Raw genomic sequence first — 24,261 nt, forward strand, 5'->3', positions numbered from 1 at the left:
CACACTCCGGATTACCCCTCAATGTTACTCACCTTCCCTGCGCTCCCCCGCCGTCCTACCTGGCATCCTCCTCACAGTCTCTCCCCGCTCTGTGCACGGCCGATTGCCAGCACTTGTCTTCCGGTTCCCTTCCCTGCAAGCGTTGGGTCGCAGGGGGGTGGAACCGGCGGCAAATTCAAAAGTGTAAAAACACAAATGACATGATACAAAGCTGTGATTCTAACGGATTACACTGTATCATGCCATTTCACCACAGGATTTCACGTGCTGACTTTTCCAGTGCTTTGTGCCTGGAAAATAGAGAACGACCATGGCGTCTAAAAAGTGTTTTTTTTTTGCGCAAAAGCGCTTTTAGACGAACTGGAAAACAGCGACAGTGAAACTGAGTTACTTGAAGAACTGAGCGATAGCGATTCGTGGGAAAATTCGTCATCAGGTACGGAAAGTGACGACAGCGACGATTCTGATGTCTCTTTCTGGCACATAGCTTGTGGAATTTGGGAAGTATATCAAATGATTCTTCAGAATTTCCAACGGAGCTATGTGCCAGAAAGAGGCATCAGAATAGTCGATGTCGTCACTTTCTGTACCTGATGACGAATTTTCCCACTAATCGCTATCGCTCAGTTCTTAAAGTAACTCAGTTTCGCTGTTGCTGTTTTCCAGTTCGTTTAAAAGCAATTTTGCACAAAAAACGCTTTTTGGACTCCATGGTCGTTCTCTATTTTCCAGGCATAAAGAACTGGAAAAGTCACCAGGTGAAATCCTGTGGTGAAATTACATGATACAGTGTAATCTGTTAGGATCACAGCTTTGTATCATGTCATTTAGTGTATTTACATTTTTAAAATTTCCGCCAGTTCCACCCCATCTGCGTCGCAACGCTCGCAGGGAAGAGAAGCGGAAGACAGGTGTTGGCATCGGCCGAGCACCCAGCGGGAGGACGGCGGGGGATCGCAGGCGAAGCTGAGTTTTAAAATGTAAAACAACAGATTTCTATGCAAAACAATGTATCGCTTTTAGCACAGAAATCCTGACATAATCAGACCACCAGGGAGGTTAAGGCTTTAACAAGGACTGTTAGGTATAACAACTCCTTTAATCACAGCTTATAATTGTGATATATGTGAAGAATGTTTTAGATCAGTGTTAGGTCAGGCTAGAGACATCTGAATGTGCTGATTACAAGACTTACTACAGCTGTGTCAAGACATGCTGGTTTTTGCGAGAAAGTAATAAAATCCAATGGAAGACTGAAAACTGCTATCTGTGTGGTTTTGTCTTATTCTTTCAAAGCTTCTAATAGCAGATACCAGGGGTCAAGTCCTGGGTAAAAAAAAGTGAGGGAACTCGCACTCAAGACTCCCCACCTCCAAAAACAAAAACAAAAGTGTGTGTGTGTGTGTGTGTATATATATATATATATATATATATATATATATATATATATATATATAATATATACACTGTATATATAAACCTTTTGAGGAGTGAGGGTCACTTTAGCGACTTGGAAACCAGTTGCGGGCCACAATAAGCGGAGTGGGCAGATGACAGGTCCATGTCCATTCAGCATATGCAGAGCAGACAAGGACGCAGCCCGCTCTACCCTATGGGCCCTCCCATCGGTTTGGAGATAGGTGGGTGTAACATCTGCCACTCTATAGAGGTGAATGGAGGGTCCGAATGGGTCCACCTGAAAAACAGACAGGTGGACACGATTGGACTGATTGTGTAAAAGGGGCCTAAGGCTGCTTTCACACGAATGCATTGCAGTTTACCTGCACCTCAGCTGATCTCAATCGTCTCTTCTTCCTCAGAAATCCTGCAGGTATCACTGGCTGCTGCTGTACCCCTGGCGGGTATGGCTGGTGGCTGCTGCTGGCTGTCCTTCAGGGTGGGTACTGCTGGCGGGTACTTCTGGCTGGTACTGCTGGTGGACCTTGATTGTAACGAGTGGTTATTTGAGTTATTGTTGCCTTTCTATCATCTGAAACCAGTCTGCCTATTCTCCTCTGACCGCAACAAGGCATCTACATCCACACAACTGCTGCTCACTGGATTTTTCCCCTTTTTCAAACCATTCTCTGTAAACCCTAGAGATGGTTGTGCGAGAAAATTCCAGTAGCTCAGCAGTTTATGAATACTCAGACCAGCCCGTCTGGCACCAAGAACTATGCCATGTTCAAAGTCACTAAAATCCCCTTTCTTCCCCATTCTGATGCTCGGTTTGAACTTCAGCAAGTCGTCTTTACCATGTCTAGATGCCTAAATGCATGAGTTGCTGCCATGTGATTGGCTGATTAGCAATTCGTGTTACCAAGTAATTGAACAGGTGTAACTAATAAAGTGGCCGGTGAGTGTATATAGCCATATAGAAATGAGACACATTGGCTTAGAAATAAGTGTTCATCTGTTGCCCAGCAAACCCTCTACCTACTGTGCTCCTTAAACCTAGTTTGATGGGGTCATCTTACCAGTGACCTACAAAAAGGATTTTAAAATATTTTTTAAAGGTGTAATTCAGGCAAACCAGTGTAGGTAATGTTCTCATTGGTAACTGGCTAACCTAGCCTAAAATTACTCATGATATAGGTTTAAAAATCCTAGTTCACCAAAAGTAATAGATTAGTTTATAGCTTGAGCCAGCTATCCCACAGCTTCTCGGATACTCCAAAAATTAGATTGGTCTGCCCTCAGTCCAGTTGCTGTGTCTGTCTATCTGGGAGTTCTTGTCCATCCTTGCATGTTCCAGCAATTTATGTTATAGTATAAAATAAATTAAATGTCTAGTAAGTAGGGCTGGGCGATAAATCGATTTATCGATTTTTTTAGTTTGAAACAATTTTTTTTTTTAAACTCGAGTTTTTTCTACAATACTTTTTTCTGCCTTGTGCAGCCACCGAACTCCCCAGTAACGGACCACCGCCGCGCCTGGATGTGACGTCAGCTGCGGGGCGGGCGGTGCGTCTGTACAGGCCGGGGCTGCGGTGCGCTGTGATTGGTACAGTCTCCCCGGCCTGGATGTGACGTCAGCTGCGGGGCGGGCGGTGCGTCTGTACAGGCCAGGGGCTGTGATAGGATAGGTACCTATCACAGCCCCTGGCCTGGCCTGTCCAGGACGGGGAGAATGTACCTATCACAGCGCGCCGCAGCCCCGGTGTTCCGTGAGAATTACCTACCCGTGAGGAAAACCTACCCTCGTCACTTCCGGGGCACGGCAGTGTGTGTAACGCGACCGGTTACATTAAAACAGCTGTGCTACAATATGAGTCATCTCCGCTCCTGTCCCTGTCACTTCCCTGATCTTGGCTAGTAAATATAAAAGCGGCGGCGGCTGTATGAAAAGATAAATCACGGAGCTTAGGGCCGCTTTTATATTTACTAGCCAAGATCAGGGTAGTGACAGGGACAGGAGCAGAGATGACTCATATTGTAGCACAGCTGTTTTAATGTAACCGCCGCGTGGGTAGGTTTTTTTCACGGACACCGTGATCATTTCATACTAGTGCGCATGCGCACTAGTCAGCTCCTCAACTCTTCCATTACGTATCCGGGGCTGTGAGCATGCGCACTGATGCGCTGCTCAGCTGTTCCTGGCCCGGAAGTGACGAGGGTAGGTTTTTCTCACGGGGTAGGTAATTCTCACGTTACACCGGCCTGTACACACGCACCGCCCGCCCCGCAGCTGACGTCACATCCAGGCCGGGGAGACTGTACCTATCACAGCGCGCCGTAGCCCCGGCCTGTACAGAAGCACCGCCCGCCCCGCATCTGACGTCACATCCAGGCGTGGCGGTGGTCCGTTACTGGGGAGTTCCGTGGCTGCACAAGGCAGAAAAAAGTATTGTAGAAAAAACTTGAGTTTAAAAAAAAAAATAAATCGTTTCAAACTAAACTAAACGTTACTGTGGAGTTTGGTTCCTGTGCGGCGGACTAGGAGCTGGCTGGAGCCCAGGCCCAGGGTGTGTGTAGTTACGCGGGGCCCATTTGTTCACTCTTTGAGCAGGCTATATGTCTGCCACAGGCATGTTTCATTTTTTATATTCACAGTTCACACTGAGAAGAGTTTATTTTTTTAATTGTGTAATGTTATATGTTACAAAATTTGTAATTATCTGATTTCTTGAACAGAAAATTTAAGCTACTGTCTGTGAAGTTGTTGCACTTTAGTTTTGCTTAAACCTGGGTTAAAGCTTGAAATTGTTGAATGACAGAGCCTCGTTTACTTTTTGTTTTGGGATTCTACGCATTTTAACTCTTGAGGAGTTAAAATAGCAATAAAGTTGCACTTTTGACACTATATCTGATGTCTGCAGTCATTTTTTAAGTGCATTGGAAAAAAAATTGAATCGAAACTCGAATTTTTCTTTAAAAATCGAAGATTTTTTTTTTAGGCAAAATCGCCCAGCCCTTCTAGTAAGGTATGTGAAAATCCATCATGATGGCCATAGTCAGGACCAGGAACTCTGTAGATCTTCCAGTAGAGTCCCAAAAAGATTGTCAAGTGAAGTTTCTTTCCAGCATCTCAGGAATTTCAGCTCTGGTTGGACTGACCTTTTTAAAGTGACTTTGTTTGCACAGGGTCACATGTATTTTCAACATACCTGCTAAAAAAGACTACCTATACTTCTTTGGTGGCCCATTTCTTGAAAAAGACTCCACTTTTCTACTCTCATGGCTGCTGCAAATATTCAAACACTTCCATGCCTGAATACCTGCTACCCCCTCCGCTCACCGTGGTTTCTCCCGCTGGCTTGTACGTCCCTACAGGATGCCTGTGCCAGAAGAAAGAACTATAGTGAATGATGGGGGAAAGTTACTGGAAACATCAAACCGGAGGAATACTTGCAGAGAATATGGAATAGAGAAGTGGTTGTTTTTCAAGAAATGACTGCCAGAAAAAAAGGGTTTGCTGTGGGGTAGGTTTACCAAAGGTAAAACGACTGTGCACTCTGCAAATGCTTTTGCTCCAGAGCTTAGGTAATGAGGGAATGCTTCACTTTACAAAACATACTCAATCACATGCAAGGAAAGAAACAAAAATGGCAGTTTGGCTTGCACATGATTGGATGATGGAAGTCAGTAGGGCTTACCCTTATTTATTAAGCTCTGGTGCAACTGCACTTGCAAAGTGCACAGTGGATTTGCCTTTAGTTAACCAATCCCACAGTGTTATTTTATCTGGTATGTTGTAGCTGAAAGAGCCTGTGCTGACAGGGCCTGTTTAACACCTTCTGGACCGCCCCATGCATATATATACTGCCGCAGGGCGGCCCTCCTGTGCATAATCACATACATGTACCTGATTTTGTGCAATGGTTCTGGGGAAAGCATCCACCTGCTCCCGCTGTGATTGGACACAGCAGGAGCCAATCAGCGAGTTTGGCGATTCCGATGCTAACCGCCAGTTCCGGAGAGGTACAACGGTGGTCTGACTATGTAAACAAGGCAGACCGCCATTCTGTGAGAGGGGAAGATGGAGGTCCTGTGTTTATGCTAAGGAGGAACATGGATCTCTGTCTTCCCCCAGTCAATGCATCCCCCACACAGTTAAAAAGCACTCCCATGGAACACATTTAACCCTTTGATTGCCCCTAAAGTTAACAGCCTTTTCTGCAAGTGGCATTAGTACAGTGACCATGCATATTTTTAGCACTAATCCCTGTATTAGTTTCACAGGTCCCCAAAAAAGTGTCAAAAGTAAATTTGTGTCCAGCAATGTCGCAGTGCTGCTAAAAATCACTGATCTCCGCCATTATTAGTAAAAAATAAATCCATAAAAATATCCCATAGTTTGCGCAAAACAATCAATTTACTCTTATTGGGATTTTTTTTTTTTTTTTTTTTACCTCAAATCTATAGCATATTGGCCTAAATTGATGAAGAAATTTGATTTTGTTTTACATTTTTTTTATTCGGTATGTTTTATAGCAGAAAGTAAAACGTTTTTTTCAAAATTGTTAGTCTGTTATTGTTTATAGCACAAAAAATAAAAAAACACAGAGGTGATTAAATATAGCCAAAAGAAATCTCTATTTGTGAGAAAAAAAGGACAGAAATGTTATTTGGGTACAGCGTCGCACAATTGCGCAATCGTCAGTTAAAGTAATGCAGTGCCGTATCACAAAAAATGGCCTGGTCATTAGGGGATAAACCTTCCTGGGTTAAAGTGGGTAAATACATTGACCTCAATCTCATGATTGCTTTAATTTTGGATCCTCTTTCATGCATACTGTATAGTTTTGAGAATTAATAGGTAAATGTTTAAGTAGAAATGTATATTCTGGAAATTTTAGGTATAATCTTGTTTCAGAAGTTAGAACAACTCTCTGTTATGACCTAGGTGTGGCAGTGTGGTGGACAGCTGGAGATCTTGCCCTGTGCAGTTGTGGGCCATGTATTCCGTAGCAAGAGTCCTCATACCTTTCCTAAAGGAACACAGGTGATCATCCGGAACCAGGTCCGTCTAGCTGAAGTCTGGATGGACGATTACAAAGAAATATATTACCGAAGAAATCATGAGGCAGCAGTAATGGTACAGCAGGTATGTGAAATCATCACAATAATGTTTATACACACACAGAAAAATAACTAGCATTCAGATTTTAGAATATTCATGGACAAGTCAGGGCTGTACACTGTCTGTCTGTCTGTCTGTCTGTCTGTCTGTGAGTTCTCGTCCATCGTTACATGTTGCATAGTATAAAATAAATGAAATGTCTATTAAGGTGTGTGAGAATCCATCATAATGGCCATAATCCGATCCAGGAACTCTAAAAATCTGCCAGTAGAGTCCCAAAAAGATCGTCAAGTGAAGTTCCTTTCCAGAATCTCTGAAATATTAGTTCTGGTTGGACTGACCTTTTTAAAGTGACTTTGTCAGCTCAGGGTCACCTATTTTCAACATACCTGCTAAAAAAAAAAAAGACTACCTATGCCCATCTTTGAAAAAGGCTCCACTTTTCTACTCTCATGGCTGCTGAAAATATTCATACACTTCCATGTGCCTGAATAGCTGCTACCCCCACCTGCCTATTCTGTAGCAAGAGTCCCCATACATTTCCTAAAGGAACACAGGTGATCATCCGGAACCAGGTCCGTCCAGGTGAAGTCTGGATGGACGATTACAAAGAAATCTATTACCAGAGAAATCAGGACGCAGCAGTAATGGTACAGCAGGTATGGGAAATCATCACAATTCTGTCTATATATATATATATATATATATATATATATATATACATACATATACACACACATACACATACACACGCGCACACACACGCACACACACACACATACACACACATAACTAGCATTCAGATTTTAGAATAATCATAAACAAGCCAGGGCTGTACACTGCTAAGGAACCACAAGTCTTTGAGAGACAGTGATATAGTCAAGGCAGAGACGTAACTAGAACCTTCAGGGCCCCGGTGCAAGAAACCATGACGGGCCCTCCGGACCCCCCTCGGCCGGGACCCTTCCCTTCAAGCCTGGGGATCGTCCCACTGATCCTGGGGCCCTTTATTCTCGTTGCCGGGCCCTTTATTACGGTCCTGCAGCAGGACTCTTTTACAAGTTTTGCAGTTGGCCCCCTTCCTGCCATCTTGGGGCCTCCCAATGGCGGTGGAATGCCAGGCCCCGGTCGCAAGTGTGACCTTTGCGATCCTGGAAGTTCACCCACTTGTGTCAGTAGTTTTTACTTGTTGGTATTTTAATTGTATTATTTTTTATCATTTTATTTTTTTTTTTTTACAATGTCACTGACTATGACTCTGTCCATTCAGAAAAGGAAGGAGCTGGTAAATTACATATTTACTGACCCCTTTTTGATTCTCTATTGTGACACATCCCCTGCAGCAGCTGGCAGGAGAGGAAAGGGAGCACTGTGGGGGGGGGGGGGGGCAGCAGAGTAGGGGGGGACCAGGGGAGCACACAGGGGCCCAGAGACAGTAGAACACAAGTGAACTGGATAGGAGGAGTGGCGGGGACAGCATACAGAGGAACCAATCTCCTCCATTTTCCTCCTGCAGCTACAGGAGGAAAAAGGAGGACAGTGATTTCTCTACATGCTGCCCCCGCCGCCCCTCCTATCCAGGTGTTCATGGGAGCCGCACAGGCCCCCTGGAGCATGCGGCCTGGTTGCAATTGCGACCCCTGTAGTTACGCCCTTGAGTCAAGGGAATTCACAGACCGCCATGCCTTTGCATGACAATAGTCTGTGTGGGCAACAAATGATTGTGCTTGTTGCAAGCACTGTGTGTGGACACTGTATGCCCTCAGTGCAGCTATGCTCCCTACTGCCAGCTGTCACACAGACTGTGCAGCAACCAAGGATTTTTAAAGCTGGGTGGGCAGAGCTTAATAGATTCAGAGGCACTAGTTCCTTTGGAATTTGCCCACTGCCTGCTTGGAATCATAAGTAGTTTTCGACATGCTAGAGAACTAGTGCCTCAGCTTCCCCATCAGACTCTGCCCACATTCAGTGTCTCTGGCTGCTGTCGGCTGTCATGCTGACAGCATACTTACCAACCAGTGGCTGGCGGAGAGAGGGGGGGATAGCAAGGGCAAATATGCCTGCACTCTGTCTCTGCATGTTGACTTCCTGTTGACCTTAATTGCCTCCAGTTTCATTATCTATGGACTGGATGGAATTACAGTAAAACCTTGGATTGCGAGCATAATTCGTTCCGGAAACATGCTTGTAATCCAAAGCACTCTTATATCAAAGCAAATTTTCCCATAAGAAATAATGGAAACTCAGATGATTTGTTCCACAACCATTTATTCATAAGTCTTTCAGTTTATAGTCTATATACAAAGATTATAGCAATGTGATGGTTGTGTCATCATAAAATGTCCATCCACAAATGTCGCCTCCACAAGGGGATTAGAAGCAAAATCCAGCAGGAGCTACAGAGTATAAAAGAGAAGAGAGGTGCCTCTAAGTATAGCAGTATGGGGACATTTAATGATGGTACAACATTTAGCAACTCACATGGTTGATGATTAAAGAGGCACATCTAAGTATACAGGCATCCGGGGTAAAGCTGTCCACATAGACCATCTTCTGAACCACTGGCTCTCACCGATGTCAGTCTGCAATTGTGATTGGGAAGACTACCCTGCAGTAGAGTGATCTGAAAGGAGACTTTGAATCGATCGTGGAGCACAGCGTGGAAGGGTGTGATGAAGATGGCAGTGCGGAGGATGGTCTATGTGGACAGCTTTACCCCGGATGCCTGCATACTTAGATGTGCCTCTTTTAATCATCAACCATGTGAGCTGCTAAATATTGAACCTTCATTAAATGTAACCATATTGCTACACTTAGAGGCACCTCTCTTCTTTTTTTATACCCAGTTGCAACATGACGCTACTTGTATATCAAGACATCGCTTGTATATCAAGTCAAAATTTATTTTAAAAATTTGCTTGTCTTGCAAAGCGCTCTCAAACCAAGTTACTCTCAAACCAAGGTTTTACTGTATTTTACTTTTTTTTAATTTAGCGCAGTAATAGCTTCACTCATTCACAAAAATGGTGCTATAAAGAACTACCTGAATCTACCACCTGTGTCACACTTACCCCAAATGCACGTGATCAGATACTATAGCTGCCTACTGTGTTCTTCACCTATAGCCCTCTTTCCCATAAGGCAAGCAGGCCTATCGGTACTCCGTTTCCCCCAGGACTTACACACAATGCTATAGTGCCTGGCCACCACTCCAAGGCAGGGAAAGAGCAAATCAAACAGGTACTTGCGGTTGGCAGACAGGCAGAGTGGTTCAAACAGTCTAGGTACAAGGCAGGCTGAGAATATTAGTTCCGATCCGCAGGGCCAAATCAACATAGGGGCTATTGGAGCTGCAGCTCCAGGCCCCTTCCTTAGGATAGGCCCAACCCACTAGTGTAAGTCACCAATGCTTTCCAGCCCTGCTCTGTGTGAAGTCTACACATGATTGATATGTAAATCGTGGTGGCATTAAGCAAATCATGGCGGCATTGATGTGGAAATCGCAGGCTGCTATGTTGTTTAACTATTTAATTTGTTTTAACAAAAATTGTTAAAAAGACCCACCAAAATCCTCAGCACCAGGTCCATGATGGTCTTAATCTGGCCCTGCCGATCCGAGGTTATACACAAGGAAATGCAATCTAGCAGAGCAGACAAATGGAGAGCTTGGAAATCGTGGTACAAAGGCAATATCCCAAGCATGAGACTGAACGTTCGGCTGACTTAAATCAGATCTGGTCTCCACCCAAGAGTCTGGCCACAATCAGTCACCTTGCAGGTGGGCGGACAGGCAGACCAGGAGAATGCCATAGCCAAAACTAGGATGCTGGAACCAGCAGCTTTGATGAAGAAGCATACACAATGAACAATGTGTCAATAAAGCTACCAAAAAATATTTATGCAGCAGGGATTTTTTAATCTGATGCAGGCCATTTAAATGGCTGTACTTAAAGTGTAACCAGGACTCCTCCACGTGTGTCTGTAGATTTGCTTTAGAGCTGGACCATCGTTTAACCATTTCACTTTTCGGACATGCACATCTCTATAGATCAGAGCAAATGTTGCAGCTGTAGACCTACATTCGGTGATAATGTTGGCATTACTTAAGATAACAAAGTAATACATTTATATTTTTTTTCAGTATGAACAAAGCTTTCAATTGGATATATTCTCTTGAGAAAAAATATTTATTTTTTCAATTTGTGCTCTGTTTAAACTGTGTAACTAATCAAATTAGGAAAGAAACAGTTGAAAACAAAAAAGAAAAATGTTTAACTATTAATGCTATCAGTGGTAAAAAATAGACTTTAAAAAAAAAAAAGAAAATCAGAAGCAAATAGCTAAGAAAAGGAAAAAAATTATGATAATTTATTAGGGTAAAGGTGTGAAGAGATTATGAAAAAGGGGTGGAGAGCTGCTGCTTGAACAGATAACGTGCAACAAAAGGCTCTAAAGAACGCTTTAAAAAGCTCTTGTCGCGCTTTACAGGCGTTTCCATTGAAGTCTTTGGGGACAGAAATACTAAATTCTGCCTGAAAAGTAGCTTGTGTCGTTTTTTGAGCGACAGGCATTTTGCTACAAGCAACATGACGCTTAGATGTGAACAAGGACTATTGAAACCAATAGGTTTCTTCTTGTTGAACGTTTCTATGCGTTGAGCTACAAGCCACAAAATTCCCGCGTGATCGCGCAAACTTAAAAAAAAAAACAATTGTTCACTATGGTGCCTTTTTACACCCGAGCACGTAAACACCTGTAGCTGAGCATCAGAAGCTCAATAGAGTTATTAAGCTTCTTTTGTAGCTGAAATCAAGCAGATGGCAGCATTTGGTGCAGTTTGAGTCCCATAGAATTGCATAGGTGTGCATGGAAAAGTCACAATTTGCATATTTGCACTTGTTTTAATGTGAGTTTATGCATGTTTTTAAGCTGATATGTCAGTTACTTTGCAAACAGCAACAAGTGATGTGAAAGATGACACTGTTTTCTATTGGCTAATACAAAACTCCTGGAGCTCTAAAAACATGAAAATGCTGTAACAAAATGCACAAAAATGTGACTCAGGTTTGAATGCAGTTTAAGGGTTATTCATTATTTTGTTAACTTGCAAGGTTCATTTAGCTAACATCATATGCAGATCTGCTATGGATGAACCAGAGGAGTTACAATGAATCAACCATAACATTGCTTCATTGTAACTCTTGACACTGCAAGCATTGTTGTGAATGTTAGTTTACGTAGGATCAGAATGATCTTTTTGATAAAAGGTCTCAATTTGAACCACTTAAAGGAGATGTACAGCCAAAGCTCGCTTGGCTGTACATCTCCTATGGATTACAGGAGTGCAGTCCGTTCTGCGCCCCTGTGACCTGTTTTTAGCAGAGAGCAGACTGAAGTTTGTTGTCTGCTGACGTCACAGAAGTAAGTCCAGGCACCACGTCATCACGACAATGGAAGTTGGGATCCGCCAGGTGCCTGGATCGACACCTGGCTCAGCCTCTCAGCGAGCAGCTGAGAGCCTGAGACGCCCCCCCCCCCCCCCCTCCGCTCCTCCACAGCTCAGCGCTCCAATGAGCGAGGAGGGACAGAGCAGAGAGTGGTAACTGACAGTCAGCAGGGAGCTGTCAGAACCAAGTGATCGGCGATGTTGGGGGAAAAAAACCAAACCCCATACTTCTCTTTTAATTTCCAATTTTCTTGTACATTGGTGCTCCAATACCCTGATACTTCAAAAGGGGCAGTTCTGATTCTACTGGTGGATTTTCACAGCAGACTTTGAAAGATGGGACTTTAACCCAAGTCAGGAATTTTAGGAAGTCTTCAACCTGTGCTTGGAGCAATATCAAGACCCTGATTGTGTAATTACTGGAGAATCTCCCGTGCTTGGAGCATAATCAAGACCCTGATTGTGTAATTACTGGAGAATCTCCCGTGCTTGGAGCATAATCAAGACCCTGATTGTGTAATTACTGGAGAATCTCCCAGCTGGAAAGAAAGGGCAATGTAAGATGAGATGTCTCCTTCCTAAGAAGAAACAAAAGAAAAAGATATACAATATATAGAGCATAACACGTGCATTACAACAACACAATGCATCAAAAATGCATTTGAGCATTGTGGCGCTATTCATTTCCAAAGGACACTCCAATGCTTCAATTAGGCCCCTGATAGACATACACTATATTATCAAAAGTATTGGGACACCTGCCTTTACACCCACATGAACTTTAATGGCATCCTAGTATTTGTCTGTAGGGTTCAATATTAAGTTCGCCCACCCTTTGCAGCTATAACAGCTTCAACTCTTCTGGGAAGGCTGTCCACACGGTTTAGGAGTGTCTATGGGAATGTTTGACCCTTCCTCCAGAAGCCCATTTGTGTGGTCAGGCACTGAGGTGGACGAGAAGGCCTGGCTCGCAGTTTTCGCTCTTATTCACCCCAAAGGTGTTCTATCGGGTTGAGGTCAGGACTCTGTGCAGGCCAGTCAAGTTCCTCCAACCCAAACTCGCTCATTCATGTCTTTATGGACCTTGCTTTGCGCACTGGTGTGCAGTCATGTTGGAACAGGAAGGGGCCATCCCAAAACTGTTCTCACAAAGTTGGGAGGATGAAATTGTCCAAAATGTCTTGATATGCTGACGCATTAAGAGTTCCCTTCACTGGAGGTAAGGGGGCCAAACCCAACCCTTGAAAAACAACTGCACACCATAATTCCCCCTACCCCCTCCACCAAATGATGTGGACCAGTGAGATTGTTGCAATTCCATCTATGTTACATTTTTGAATCACATAGTATTCTGACTGATAAGTAAAGCGATGCTGATCTTCTTGAAGACTTTACCTTTCTTTTGTAAATAAATAATTTTCTTTCTCAGGCCTTGTGACATTTCTCTTCCATGTGGTGCCATTGCTGACAGAATGAAATGGGAAGGGGTTTTCTTTGTTAAGTAATGCCCTTTTATAATCATCTGTCAGCTGGACACCTGTTAATGAATAATTTGACTCAAATGAATAATTCTTGTTAATTAGGATTTTGTTGTCTAAAATGTAGCTTTGCTCCTAAGACTTTCATCATGGTGTACTCATTTTTCCAACATGGTCTTGCATAAATTTGTTGTGAATTTTGTTTTTGGTGTGTGTGCAAATTACCAATTCTTGGATGCAATCTATGACCTGCAGTTGTGGGAGTATTTTATAATATAGTGTCCCATAGAAAATGCTTATTTTGAAAGTAAAGGTTTTCTGTCAAATCTGTGGGGTTGTACTTATTTATGCTGGGCACTGTATATACACTCACCAGCCACTTTATTAGGCACACCTGTTCAATTGCTTTGTAACACCAATTGCTAATCAGCCAATCAAATGGCAGCATCTCAATGCATTTAAGCATCTAGATGTGGTAAAGGCGACTTTCTAAAGTTCAAATCAAGCATCAGAATGGGGATTTAGGTGACTTTGAACGTAGCATGGGTTGTTGGTGCTAGATGGGCTGGTTTAAGTATTTAAAAAAACTGCTAATCTACTGGGAATTGCACACAACCTTCTTTCAGGTTTACAGAGAATGGTCCGAAAAAAGAGAAAATATTCAGTGGCAGTTGTGTGGATGAAAATGCCTTGTTAATGTCTGCCCATTCTCCTCTGACTGGTTTGAGATGATAGAAAGGCAATAATAAACACTCGTTACAACCAAGGTATGCAGGATACCATCTGAATGGGTAACATATCAAACCTTGAAGCAGATGGGCTAAAGCAGCAGAAGAGCACACTGGGTGCCCCTCGTGTCCTCTAAGAACAGGAAACTGAGGCTACAATTTGTACAGACTCCCCAAAATTGGACACTAGAAGATTGAAAAAATGTTGCCTTGTCTGAAGAGTCTTGATTTCAGCTGCGACATTCAGATGGTAGGGTCAGAATTTGGCATAAACAGCATAAAAGCATGAATCCATCCTGCCTTGTATCACGGTTCAGGCTGGTGGTGTAATGGTGCAGGGGATATTTTCTTGGCACACTTTGGGTCCCTTAGTGCCAATTGAGTATCATTTAAATGCCATGGTCTACCTGAGTATTGTTGCTGACCATGTCCATCCCTTTGAATTTGTCCATCCCTTCTTCTGATGGCTTCTTCCAGCGGGATATTGCACCATGTCACAAAGCTCAAATAATCTCAAACTAGTTTATTGACCTTGAACATGACAATGAGTTTGCTGTACTCCAATGGCCTCCACAGTCACCAGATCGCAATCCAATAGAGCACCTTTGGGATGTGGTGGAACAGGAAATTCGCATCATGGATGTGCAGCCAACAAATCTGCAACAACTACATGATGCTATTATGTCAATATGGACCAAAATCTCTGAGAAATGTTTCCAACACATTGTTGAATCTATGCCAAAAGAATTAAGGCAGTTTTGAAGGCAAAAGGGGGTCCAACCCCTTACTAGCAAGATGTACCTAATAATAAAGTGGCCGGTGTGTGTATATGTATATACACTGCTCAAAAAAATGAAAGGAACACGTTGAAAACGCATAAGATCTCAATGGAGAAAAATATCATGCTGGATATCTATTCTGATATGGACTGGGTAATGCATTAGCAACGATACCACATCGTTTGATGGAAATTAAAATGATCAACCTACAGAGGGCTGAATTCAAAGACACCCCGAAAATTAAAGTGAAAAATGATGCAGCAGGCCAATTAATTTTGCTGAAATTTTATTGCAGTAACTCAAAATGGTACTCAGTAGTTTGTTTGGCCCCCACGTGCTTGTATGTATGCCTGATAACGTCGGGGCATGCTCCTAATGAGATGGCGGATGGTGTCCTGGGGTATTTCTTTCCAGATCTGGACCTTGACATCACTGAGCTCCCGGACAGACTGAGGTGTATCCTGGCGATGTCTAATGGTCCGAAACATAATGTCCCAAAGGTGTTCTATTGGATGTAAGTCAATGGTATCGATTTCTTCATTCTCCAGGAACTGGCTGCATACTCTCGCCATATGAGGCCGGGCATTGTCGTGCACCAGGAGGAATCTAGGACCCACTGCATCAGCGTAGGATCTGACAATGGGTCCAAGGGTTTCATTTCAATACCTAATGGCAGGGTGCCATGGTCTAGCCTGTAGAGGTCTGTGCATCCCTTCATGGATATGCCTCCTCTGACCATCACTGACCCACCACCAAACCAGTCATGCTGAACAATGTTACAGGCAGCATAACATTCTTCATGGCTTCTCCAGACCCTTTCATGTTTGTCACATGTGCTCAGGGTGAACCTGCTCTCATCTGTGAAAAGCACAGGGTGTACCTGTCAATTCTGGTGTTCAATGGCAAATGCCAATTGAGGTCCACAGTGCCAGGCAGTGAGCACAGGGCTCATTAGAGGATGTTGGGCCCTCAGGCCACCCTCATGAAGTCTGTTTCTGATTGTTTGGTCAGAGACATTCACACCAGTGGCCTGCTGGAGGTCATTTTTTTTAGGGCTCTGGCAGTGCTCATCCTGTTCCTCCCTACATAAAGGAGCAGATACTGGTCCTGCTCATGGGTTAAGGACCTTCTACGGCCCCGGCCAGCTCTCCTAGAGTAACTGCCTGTCTCCTGGAATCTCCTCCATACTCTTGAGACTGTGCTGGGAGACACAGCAAACCTTCTGGCAATGGCAAGTATTGATGGGCCATCCTGGAGGAGTTGGACTGCCTGTGCAACCTCTATAGGGTTCCGGTATCTCCTCATGCTACCAGTAGTAGCACTGACCCTAACCAAATGCAAAACTAGTGAAAAACAGTCAGAAAAGATGAGTAGGGAAACAAAAATGTCAGTGGCCTCCACCTGTAAAACCATTCTTGTTTTAGAGGTGGTCTCATTGTGCCCATCTAATGCCCCTGTTGTTAATCAGTTTCAGCTGCTTTGGTGGTAATGAAATTAACAACCCCCTCTGTTACTTAACCACTTTACCGCTGAGTACTGTAGTACTACTGCTGAAAAAGGGGCTCTTGTAGGTCTGACGACGTAGACCTACGTCGTCAGACACTCCCCTTCTCGGCGGCGCGCGCGCGCCGCCGGAGGCTCGCTCCCGCTGTTTTCAGTCACAGCGGGAGTCGGGCCAGGGGAGGAGCAGCGGCGATCGCCGCCGCTCTTCCCCGATCGTCGGGGATCTAGTGTGGAGATCCAGCCGCCTGTGTAAACACAAGCGGGCGGATCTCCCAAGTGGCAGGCAGGGTCAGATTGCAGGGTTCAGCATAGCTGAACCCTGGATCTGTCCTTGTGTTACATAGCCCCTCCCCCCACACACGTCAGTAAGCACCAGGCATACATTAACTCCTCCCTCTCCAATAAAATTAACCCCTTCCCTGCCAGTGTCATTTTTACAGTAACAGTGCATATATATAGCACTGATTACTGCAGTAATGTCACTGGTACCCCCAAAAGTGTCAAAAATGTCAGACAAGGGTCCAATCTGTCCGCCGCAATGTCGCAGTCCCGCAAAAAAAATCGCAGATCGCCGCCATTACGCGTTAAAAAAAAAAAACACCAAAAATGACAGAAATCTTTCCCTTTGTTAGTAAACGCAATAACTTTTGCGCAAACCAATCAAAATACGCTTATTGTGATTTTTTTTTTACCAAACATAGGTAGCAGAAAACAAATTGGCCAAAAATTTAAAAAAAATTTGATTTTTACATTTTGGGGGGGGGGGGGAATTTCATATAAAAAAATGTTAAAAATATTGTTATTTTTTCAAAATAAACGCTAATTTTTTGTTTATAGCGCAAAAAGTAAAAATCGCATAGGTGATCAAATACCACCAAAAGAAAGCTCTATTTGTGGGAAAAAAAGGACGTAAATTTTGTTTGGGTACGGCGTCGCGCGACTGCGCAATTGTCAGTTAAATTCGCACAGCGCCGAATCGCAAAAAGTGGCCCAGACGTAAGACAGCAAAATGCTCTAGTGGTAAAGTGGTTAACTGACCAGATCAATATCCCAGGAGTTTGACTTGATGCTATACTCTGATTAAAAAGTGTTCATTTAATTTTTGTGTGTGTGTGTGTGTGTGTGTGTGTGTGTGTGTGTGTGTGTGTGTGTGTGTGTGTGTATGTATGTATGTATGTATGTATATATATATATATATATATATATATATATATATATATATATATATATGCCATGAACTTTGTTTCATCAAATGCACTGAGTTTCGGTTGACTGCTGTCTGAGATTTGTGATAGTTCTTTGTTTAGGTATTAATATAAGTAAAGTGTTCTGGAGCATACCTGCTGACCCAAGAGAAACAACAATGCTACTATTCATTTCTATTTACCTTTTATAAAATGTCACTGTGCTTTTTTGTTTTGGCAGAAAGCATACGGTAATATTTCCAAGAGAGTCCAACTACGGCAAAATCTTCAGTGCAAAAATTTCACCTGGTATCTGAAAAATATCTATCCGGAAATGTATGTCCCAGACCTGAGCCCACTTATCTTTGGAGATGTAAGTATTAACATACAGAAATTTGATCAAGTTGGGCTGTCAGAAAAGTCAAATACATTCAGAGCTTTTGCATTTTGCAGCTCCCCTTAAATAATTTATTCATTCTTTATGCTATAAAAATTACTAGATACTACCAGTACTAGCAGGGTGTTTTTGGACTGATGTTACCACTAGCAGATTTTCCCTCCCCTAAAATCCCAGTGACAGTCATATTTGAATTTTCTATAAATTTTGTCCCAGTGACCATGGTAGAAGGAAATTGGCAGTGGGACAGAGATGATATCCAGGCTCCAAAAAGAAAAATGTGATGCTTAGCACCTTGCTCCTGCGCTCAGAGCCTGGTTCGCAGACTGCCTCTATCCCGGGACTCGCACTTGGCATCCACAAATGGCTAAACCTTGCTGCCCTCTATGACCGGGGTGGTCGACAAAACACTGTAAACATAAACACAAAAGAAGGGCGCACCAGCCTAGTGCATTATCCTCAGTAGGCTTTTATTATTAAAAAAATGTCTACTCACAAACAAGTGATGTAAACCAGCATATCAACTCTGACTAGCAACGTCCATGGTGTTGGAGTCCAATATCTTGTCAAGATAAACAGCTGACGCGTTTCGAGGCAACTAAACACGTCAGCCATTAATCTTGACAAGATATTGATTCCCCTGAAAAGGGAGATTCGTCAAGGTCTTTTTGGAACCTAGGTCAGCTGACCAGCATTTTAACCACAGCACACGTCTGAGGATCACCGCTGACATAAATGCATGCCCTAATAGGGGAGTAGTATCCAAGGCTGCGTCACAGATAAACTGTAGTCCTTGTATAATCTGTTCCATCAAATCAGATGTTTCCTGGGGAATATCTTTTCCCCTAAGGTCTTGGCGTACCAATCTCGCCCATTCCGTTAGTGTCTGGGAAACTAGACCAATAACAATTACTGGTCTAAATGCTGACCCTATCAGAGAGAAGATAGTGCGGGACTCTGCTTCCATCTTCCGATCCACCGGATCCTTAAAGGACGAAGTGTCCTCCACTGGGATAACCGTGGCTTTATTCAGCCTGGAAATAGGTGGATCCACCACTGGTGGTACCGTCCATTTCTTAATGAGGGATTCCTCAAACGGATAGCGTCTAGCAATACGCTTGGAAATAGTAAAGGTACGTTTAGAATGCTCCCATTCTTCTTTGATTTTATTACCAAAACACTTGGGTACAGGAAAAACCTTCACCGTTTTGATGGGCTTGTTAGTACCAAAGGGAATCTCTGTTTCAGTTGCCTCTGCCGGTAAAACCTCAAGTCTTAAGGTTTCCCGCACCGCCACAACTAGTGCGTCCACCAATGCTTCTTCCTGAATTATGGCGGAAGAATGCACGTCCTCCTCACTGTCTGAGGGAGCTTTACCTGAGGTAACAGCCCTTGCAGAGGGACCTGCAGCTGCAGTGACCATCTCTGAATCTGAGTCAGAGGTGTCAGATATTATAGGGGTAGGCGGGGGTCGCTTTCTTGACCCCCGTCCCTGACAGGCCGCCTCCACTCAAGATGCACACAACTTGTATCCAAGATTTACCTGCTTCCCCATTAGCTTAAATTAGAAAAATGAGTGAATCTTTGGTGAAAGTTTTTGTAACCTTTGGGTGAAAACATTGATAAAAACAAAACCCAATATGTATGCTTTCAGTGATAACCAGCCTCATAAAATGTTGAGTCTTTTGCTTTTGTGCAGTTTCCCGGACTTCAATACTTACTTAAGCTGGGTATACTCATATGCTTGTACTGAAAATTAGCAGTTTTAGCAAGAACTGGCCAAATTTCGATCTATGTGTACCCCTCTCTGGTTAACAAAAGTTGATTCTTAGACCAGCTTCTGTCAAATGGTCCTGAAAAAAAAACATGTATACCCAGCTTTAGTCATAGACCTAGAATAAATATCTAGCTGTATACTTTTCCAGGCTCGTTGGCTATTAATGTTTTAAAGTCAGAGTGTTGACAGCCAGACATCTAGTATTTTTCAAACCGGTCAACATTGGGAGCCTATGTAATAATCTCATAAATAATAAGTTTTTCTTTCAATGGAAACATTAAATGCTAGGTCTGGGTTAGTAGACAGGATCTCCTTTATATGCTTAATTAAAATTACTAAACTTCAATAAATAAATAAGTAAATCAATAAATAGACACACACCTTCTGTTTTGGATAAAAATATTAAGGCCGCGGCCGTTTATTATTTGATTCAATAAATATTAAATAAATAAATAACTTTAATACACAGAAATATACATAACACTATAACACACCTGATCACCACGATCCAGGCGGTAATAAATAACATCCAAGAACAAATTTTATCCATTTGAACAAATAAATAACTTTCACATAACACTATAACACACCCGATCACCACGATCCAGGCGGTAATAAATAACATTCCATCAGAATATAAAATATATGTCCCCCTTTGCAAAACGCAAAGGTGACCCACAAATAATAAACTTTGGCCGCGACAGCCAGGGGGGGGGGGAGGGGAAAATTAAGTAAGTTCTTCTTTCTTCTCTGTGGTGAACTGAAAATCAGGCGGCAATGAGCCCCCTTAAATAGCCCTAAATGAGGGCAGGTTCAAACCAGCTAGCCCCAAAAGAGCGGCAAAAAACAGGCGGGAAGCGGGTCAGAGCCTAAAATCTCCCTAGATACAGGGAAAAACGGGCGGGAAAAGACAGAGGGGCGCCTAAACTGCCCAGTTACAGACCCCTGAGCGGGAAAACATATGCCCTTTGAAACAGCCAGGTCAAAAGTTCACCTGGCCTGTTACCTCATAACCTATACCTATTCTAACCTAATTTACCTGATAACCTGTTCCGCCCTGTCACTAACCCATAGGGAAATGTAGGGCATATGCATGCCCCATTTCCCTCTTTGGGTTAGTAGACAGGATCTCCTTTATATGCTTAATTAAAATTACTAAACTTCAATAAATAAATAAGTAAATCAATAAATAGACACACACCTTCTGTTTTGGATAAAAATATTAAGGCCGCGGCCGTTTATTATTTGATTCAATAAATATTAAATAAATAAATAACTTTAATACACAGAAATATACATAACACTATAACACACCTGATCACCACGATCCAGGCGGTAATAAATAACATCCAAGAACAAATTTTATCCAAAAGACAGGGGGAATAAAACCCCCTGTCAAACACCCCACAACGCGGCCTTCTTGATACATGAACCCAGTTAGTATTGAAAATGTCCAAACCTATTTCAGACAGGTGTGTGTCATCTGACCTGTATACACCGGGAATACCCCTTTTCAACTCAGTGTGTCTAAAATTTTAAATTCCCTGAACTAACAGCAACTCATTATTCTCTTTCTGATCTTTACCAGAGGCTTCAGGCGTTGAAACCTAAACCAAGATAATATCAGAAATGATCTCCGAGAAAGCTAAGACAAACCTGGGAAATGAAACCTAATCAATTGCATATCATCCCTAAATTTTTATAAATAAGATCTAGGGTTTTAACCCTACCAATGTCATTGCCCCCGAGGTGTACTATCAGCACAACCGGAGGGCAATAAAACTGAAATAACCTAAATACTGCAGATCTAAACTTTGACCATCGCATTCCTCTCTTGCTGAACCAGATGACTTGGACGAAGCGAGGATCCAGACCCAGGTTTTTCAGTGTAAGGTCTATCCCTTGCTTTTAGCCTGGCCCAGCGTACAAAAGAATACCCTATAATCCATACCGAGTGTTCCTGACCTAGAAAACAATCAGGAAGAAAAATTTAGGACGAATATATGTCAAATAAGAATCAGATTGCCACTTGCTACATATTCTTAAGCAACTTACTACTCAAACCTAACCTAGCCTCCTCGATGGCAGCTCCTATCCGAAAAGAATGTAAACTTAAATTTAGGTGTCCCAAACCCAACTCATATAGCATTTTTTTTTTTTTTTTTTTTATACACATAAATATATACACATATATATAAATATACATATATATATACACATATATACATATATACACATACACATATATACATACACACATACATACATACACACATATACATAATTTTTTTTTTTTTTTTTTTATTATTATTTTTTTTTTTTTTTTTTTATACGCTATTAACCTGATACTTGGTAATTGGCTTACCCGACTAGTGTATAAGAAATGGCTGACCTCCACCCGGCTCGATCCGTACATACGAATTGAGATTTAAAAACGGGCAGACCATAAGATCCTACATAGGCATTTAGATGGAACCTAATTGACCAAGTTTTGAAGTAACGAATAAATTATTAGCATAACTAGACGACAACAAACATCTGAGAACATCAAACCATAATTTCTTCCACTGACCGTTGTTAGCTCAAAAATGCGAAGTGCCGCAAAAACATTAGGCAGAAATCCGCCTTGAATAAGGCCGACTCAAAAGTTGAGAAACAAACTGTATCACATGATACACATATTCTTGCCAACAGCTCCAATGCGATTGGCCTTCTGGAATTCTTATGGAATGTACTTCGCCTGTAACCCTTTAAGGCCTGTTTGACTGAAAATAAAGCAAAAGCAAGCAGTCAAGTTTGGCAAAAAATGCCAACCAATATCTTATTGATATGGGACCAATACAAATTCTTCTTTTTTTTTTTTTTTAATTGAAAACAAGAGAAAAAAAAAATTGCTCAGAAAAATTTTGTGCTGAATAAGTTATAATTCATCAAAAAAGATAACCATAGATCCCATGCCGAATGATATCCGGCTATGGTGAAAGGCGCTAGTGAACTAAAAATGTTGGTAAACCAGGTCTAAATCAAACAACCTATTCGGTCCGCTTTCTGTAAGTAGGTGGAAAACGTTCCAACTGCAATTGAGATAGAGAGTCGTTATCCTTACCAGGCACCTACTTAGCCTCGATCCATATAATGAGCTGCACACATTTAGACACCAAGTGTCGTAATAATGTGATAACTGTAAAAGATTTGGCAGACAAGCAGTTAATGGCTAACATTACACCTCTGTTGACTGTACTTATTAAAATGCGTTTGATCCTGTAGAGATGACCCCAAATCTCCAGAGCCACCAATACAGGAAACAGTTCAATCATTACACTGCTACGGGTATAGGCCTTAATCAAACATCTGCACACCAGTGGGAGCGCTAAATTACAGCGAATCCCACCGATCTCGCAGAATCAGAAAATAACCGAAAGTCTGAAACTAATACAAATTCGTCTTGCCATATTGTCTTACCATTGTGACTTTAATCAAGAACTGCGTCCAAATCAGCAAGTCCACCCTCGATTCCTGCGATAAGCTTACCTGTGCGGATGGGGATTTTAAACCAGCAATAGCTAAATAAGGCTTCCTAGAAAAACAGTTTTCTTAACGGAATTACTCTATATGCGAAAGCTAAACGACCTAATACAGACTGCATTTATTAAAGACATACTTTGCGTTTGCGGATGGCCGTCATAAGCAAAGTCGTCAACTTGTCCACTTTCTCTTCTGGAAGACTAAACTCCATATATCCAGAATCAATAGTGATTCCCAAAAATCTATTCGAGTGGAAGGCAGTGCTGTCCCTTCATGGGCCAAGGGCATACCGAAACTCCCTCAAACGTCACAAAGTATCTGCAACATATGCGAACATTCGAACCCCCGGAACCCATAAAAGAAATACATCCAAATAGTGTATCAGATATTCAGATCCGGATCGTTTAGACACCACCCAATCTAAAGGGAATAAAAGCACTCGAAGTAGAAACAGCCCATTGGCAGGCAACAATCAGAATAAAAAGAACTGGAACAAAAAACCTAGGGAATTAAAACATCGGGGGTGTACTGGTAGTAACCTAACAGCGGACTTAATGTCCGCCTTATCCATCATAACTCCTTTACCCAACCATCTAAGCTTTTTAAGAGCATCCTCAATGTTGCGTATTGCACTTATGCCCAAACCCCATTTATATCACCATTAAGGGAGCCCCCCCTAGGGTATAACGAGTGATGGATAGGCCTATACGAATTAGGCTCCTTCTTTTGAACTCTTCCCAAGGGGAAAAGCCTAAAATTATTTAAAAAAGGGGGGGGGGGTAGAAATAAATGGACCTACAAACCTACATAAACTAATTCCTTTATTAATTGCTCTAAAACAACTTCTTGTAAACTTTTAACTGATTTTAGGTTCTTTAACCAAAATGCAACCACAACATTAACAGAGGGGAGAACAAAACC

General features: G+C 42.5%; 1 protein-coding gene across 2 annotated transcripts in view; it reads left to right on the forward strand.

The window, feature by feature from the left end:
- Positions 1-24,261, forward strand: part of GALNT3 (polypeptide N-acetylgalactosaminyltransferase 3) — a 124,395-nt gene that overhangs the window by 86,247 nt on the left and 13,887 nt on the right. For both annotated transcript variants that reach the window (XM_082262405.1, XM_082262406.1), the window contains exons 7-8: positions 6,347-6,547; positions 17,883-18,014. In XM_082262405.1, the coding sequence (XP_082118531.1) occupies positions 6,347-6,547; positions 17,883-18,014 (333 nt within the window). The remainder of the gene's footprint in view (positions 1-6,346; positions 6,548-17,882; positions 18,015-24,261) is intronic.

This window comes from Pelophylax lessonae (genome assembly GCF_965119305.1).
Source record: "Pelophylax lessonae genome assembly, chromosome: 6".
Lineage (NCBI taxonomy): Eukaryota > Metazoa > Chordata > Amphibia > Anura > Ranidae > Pelophylax > Pelophylax lessonae.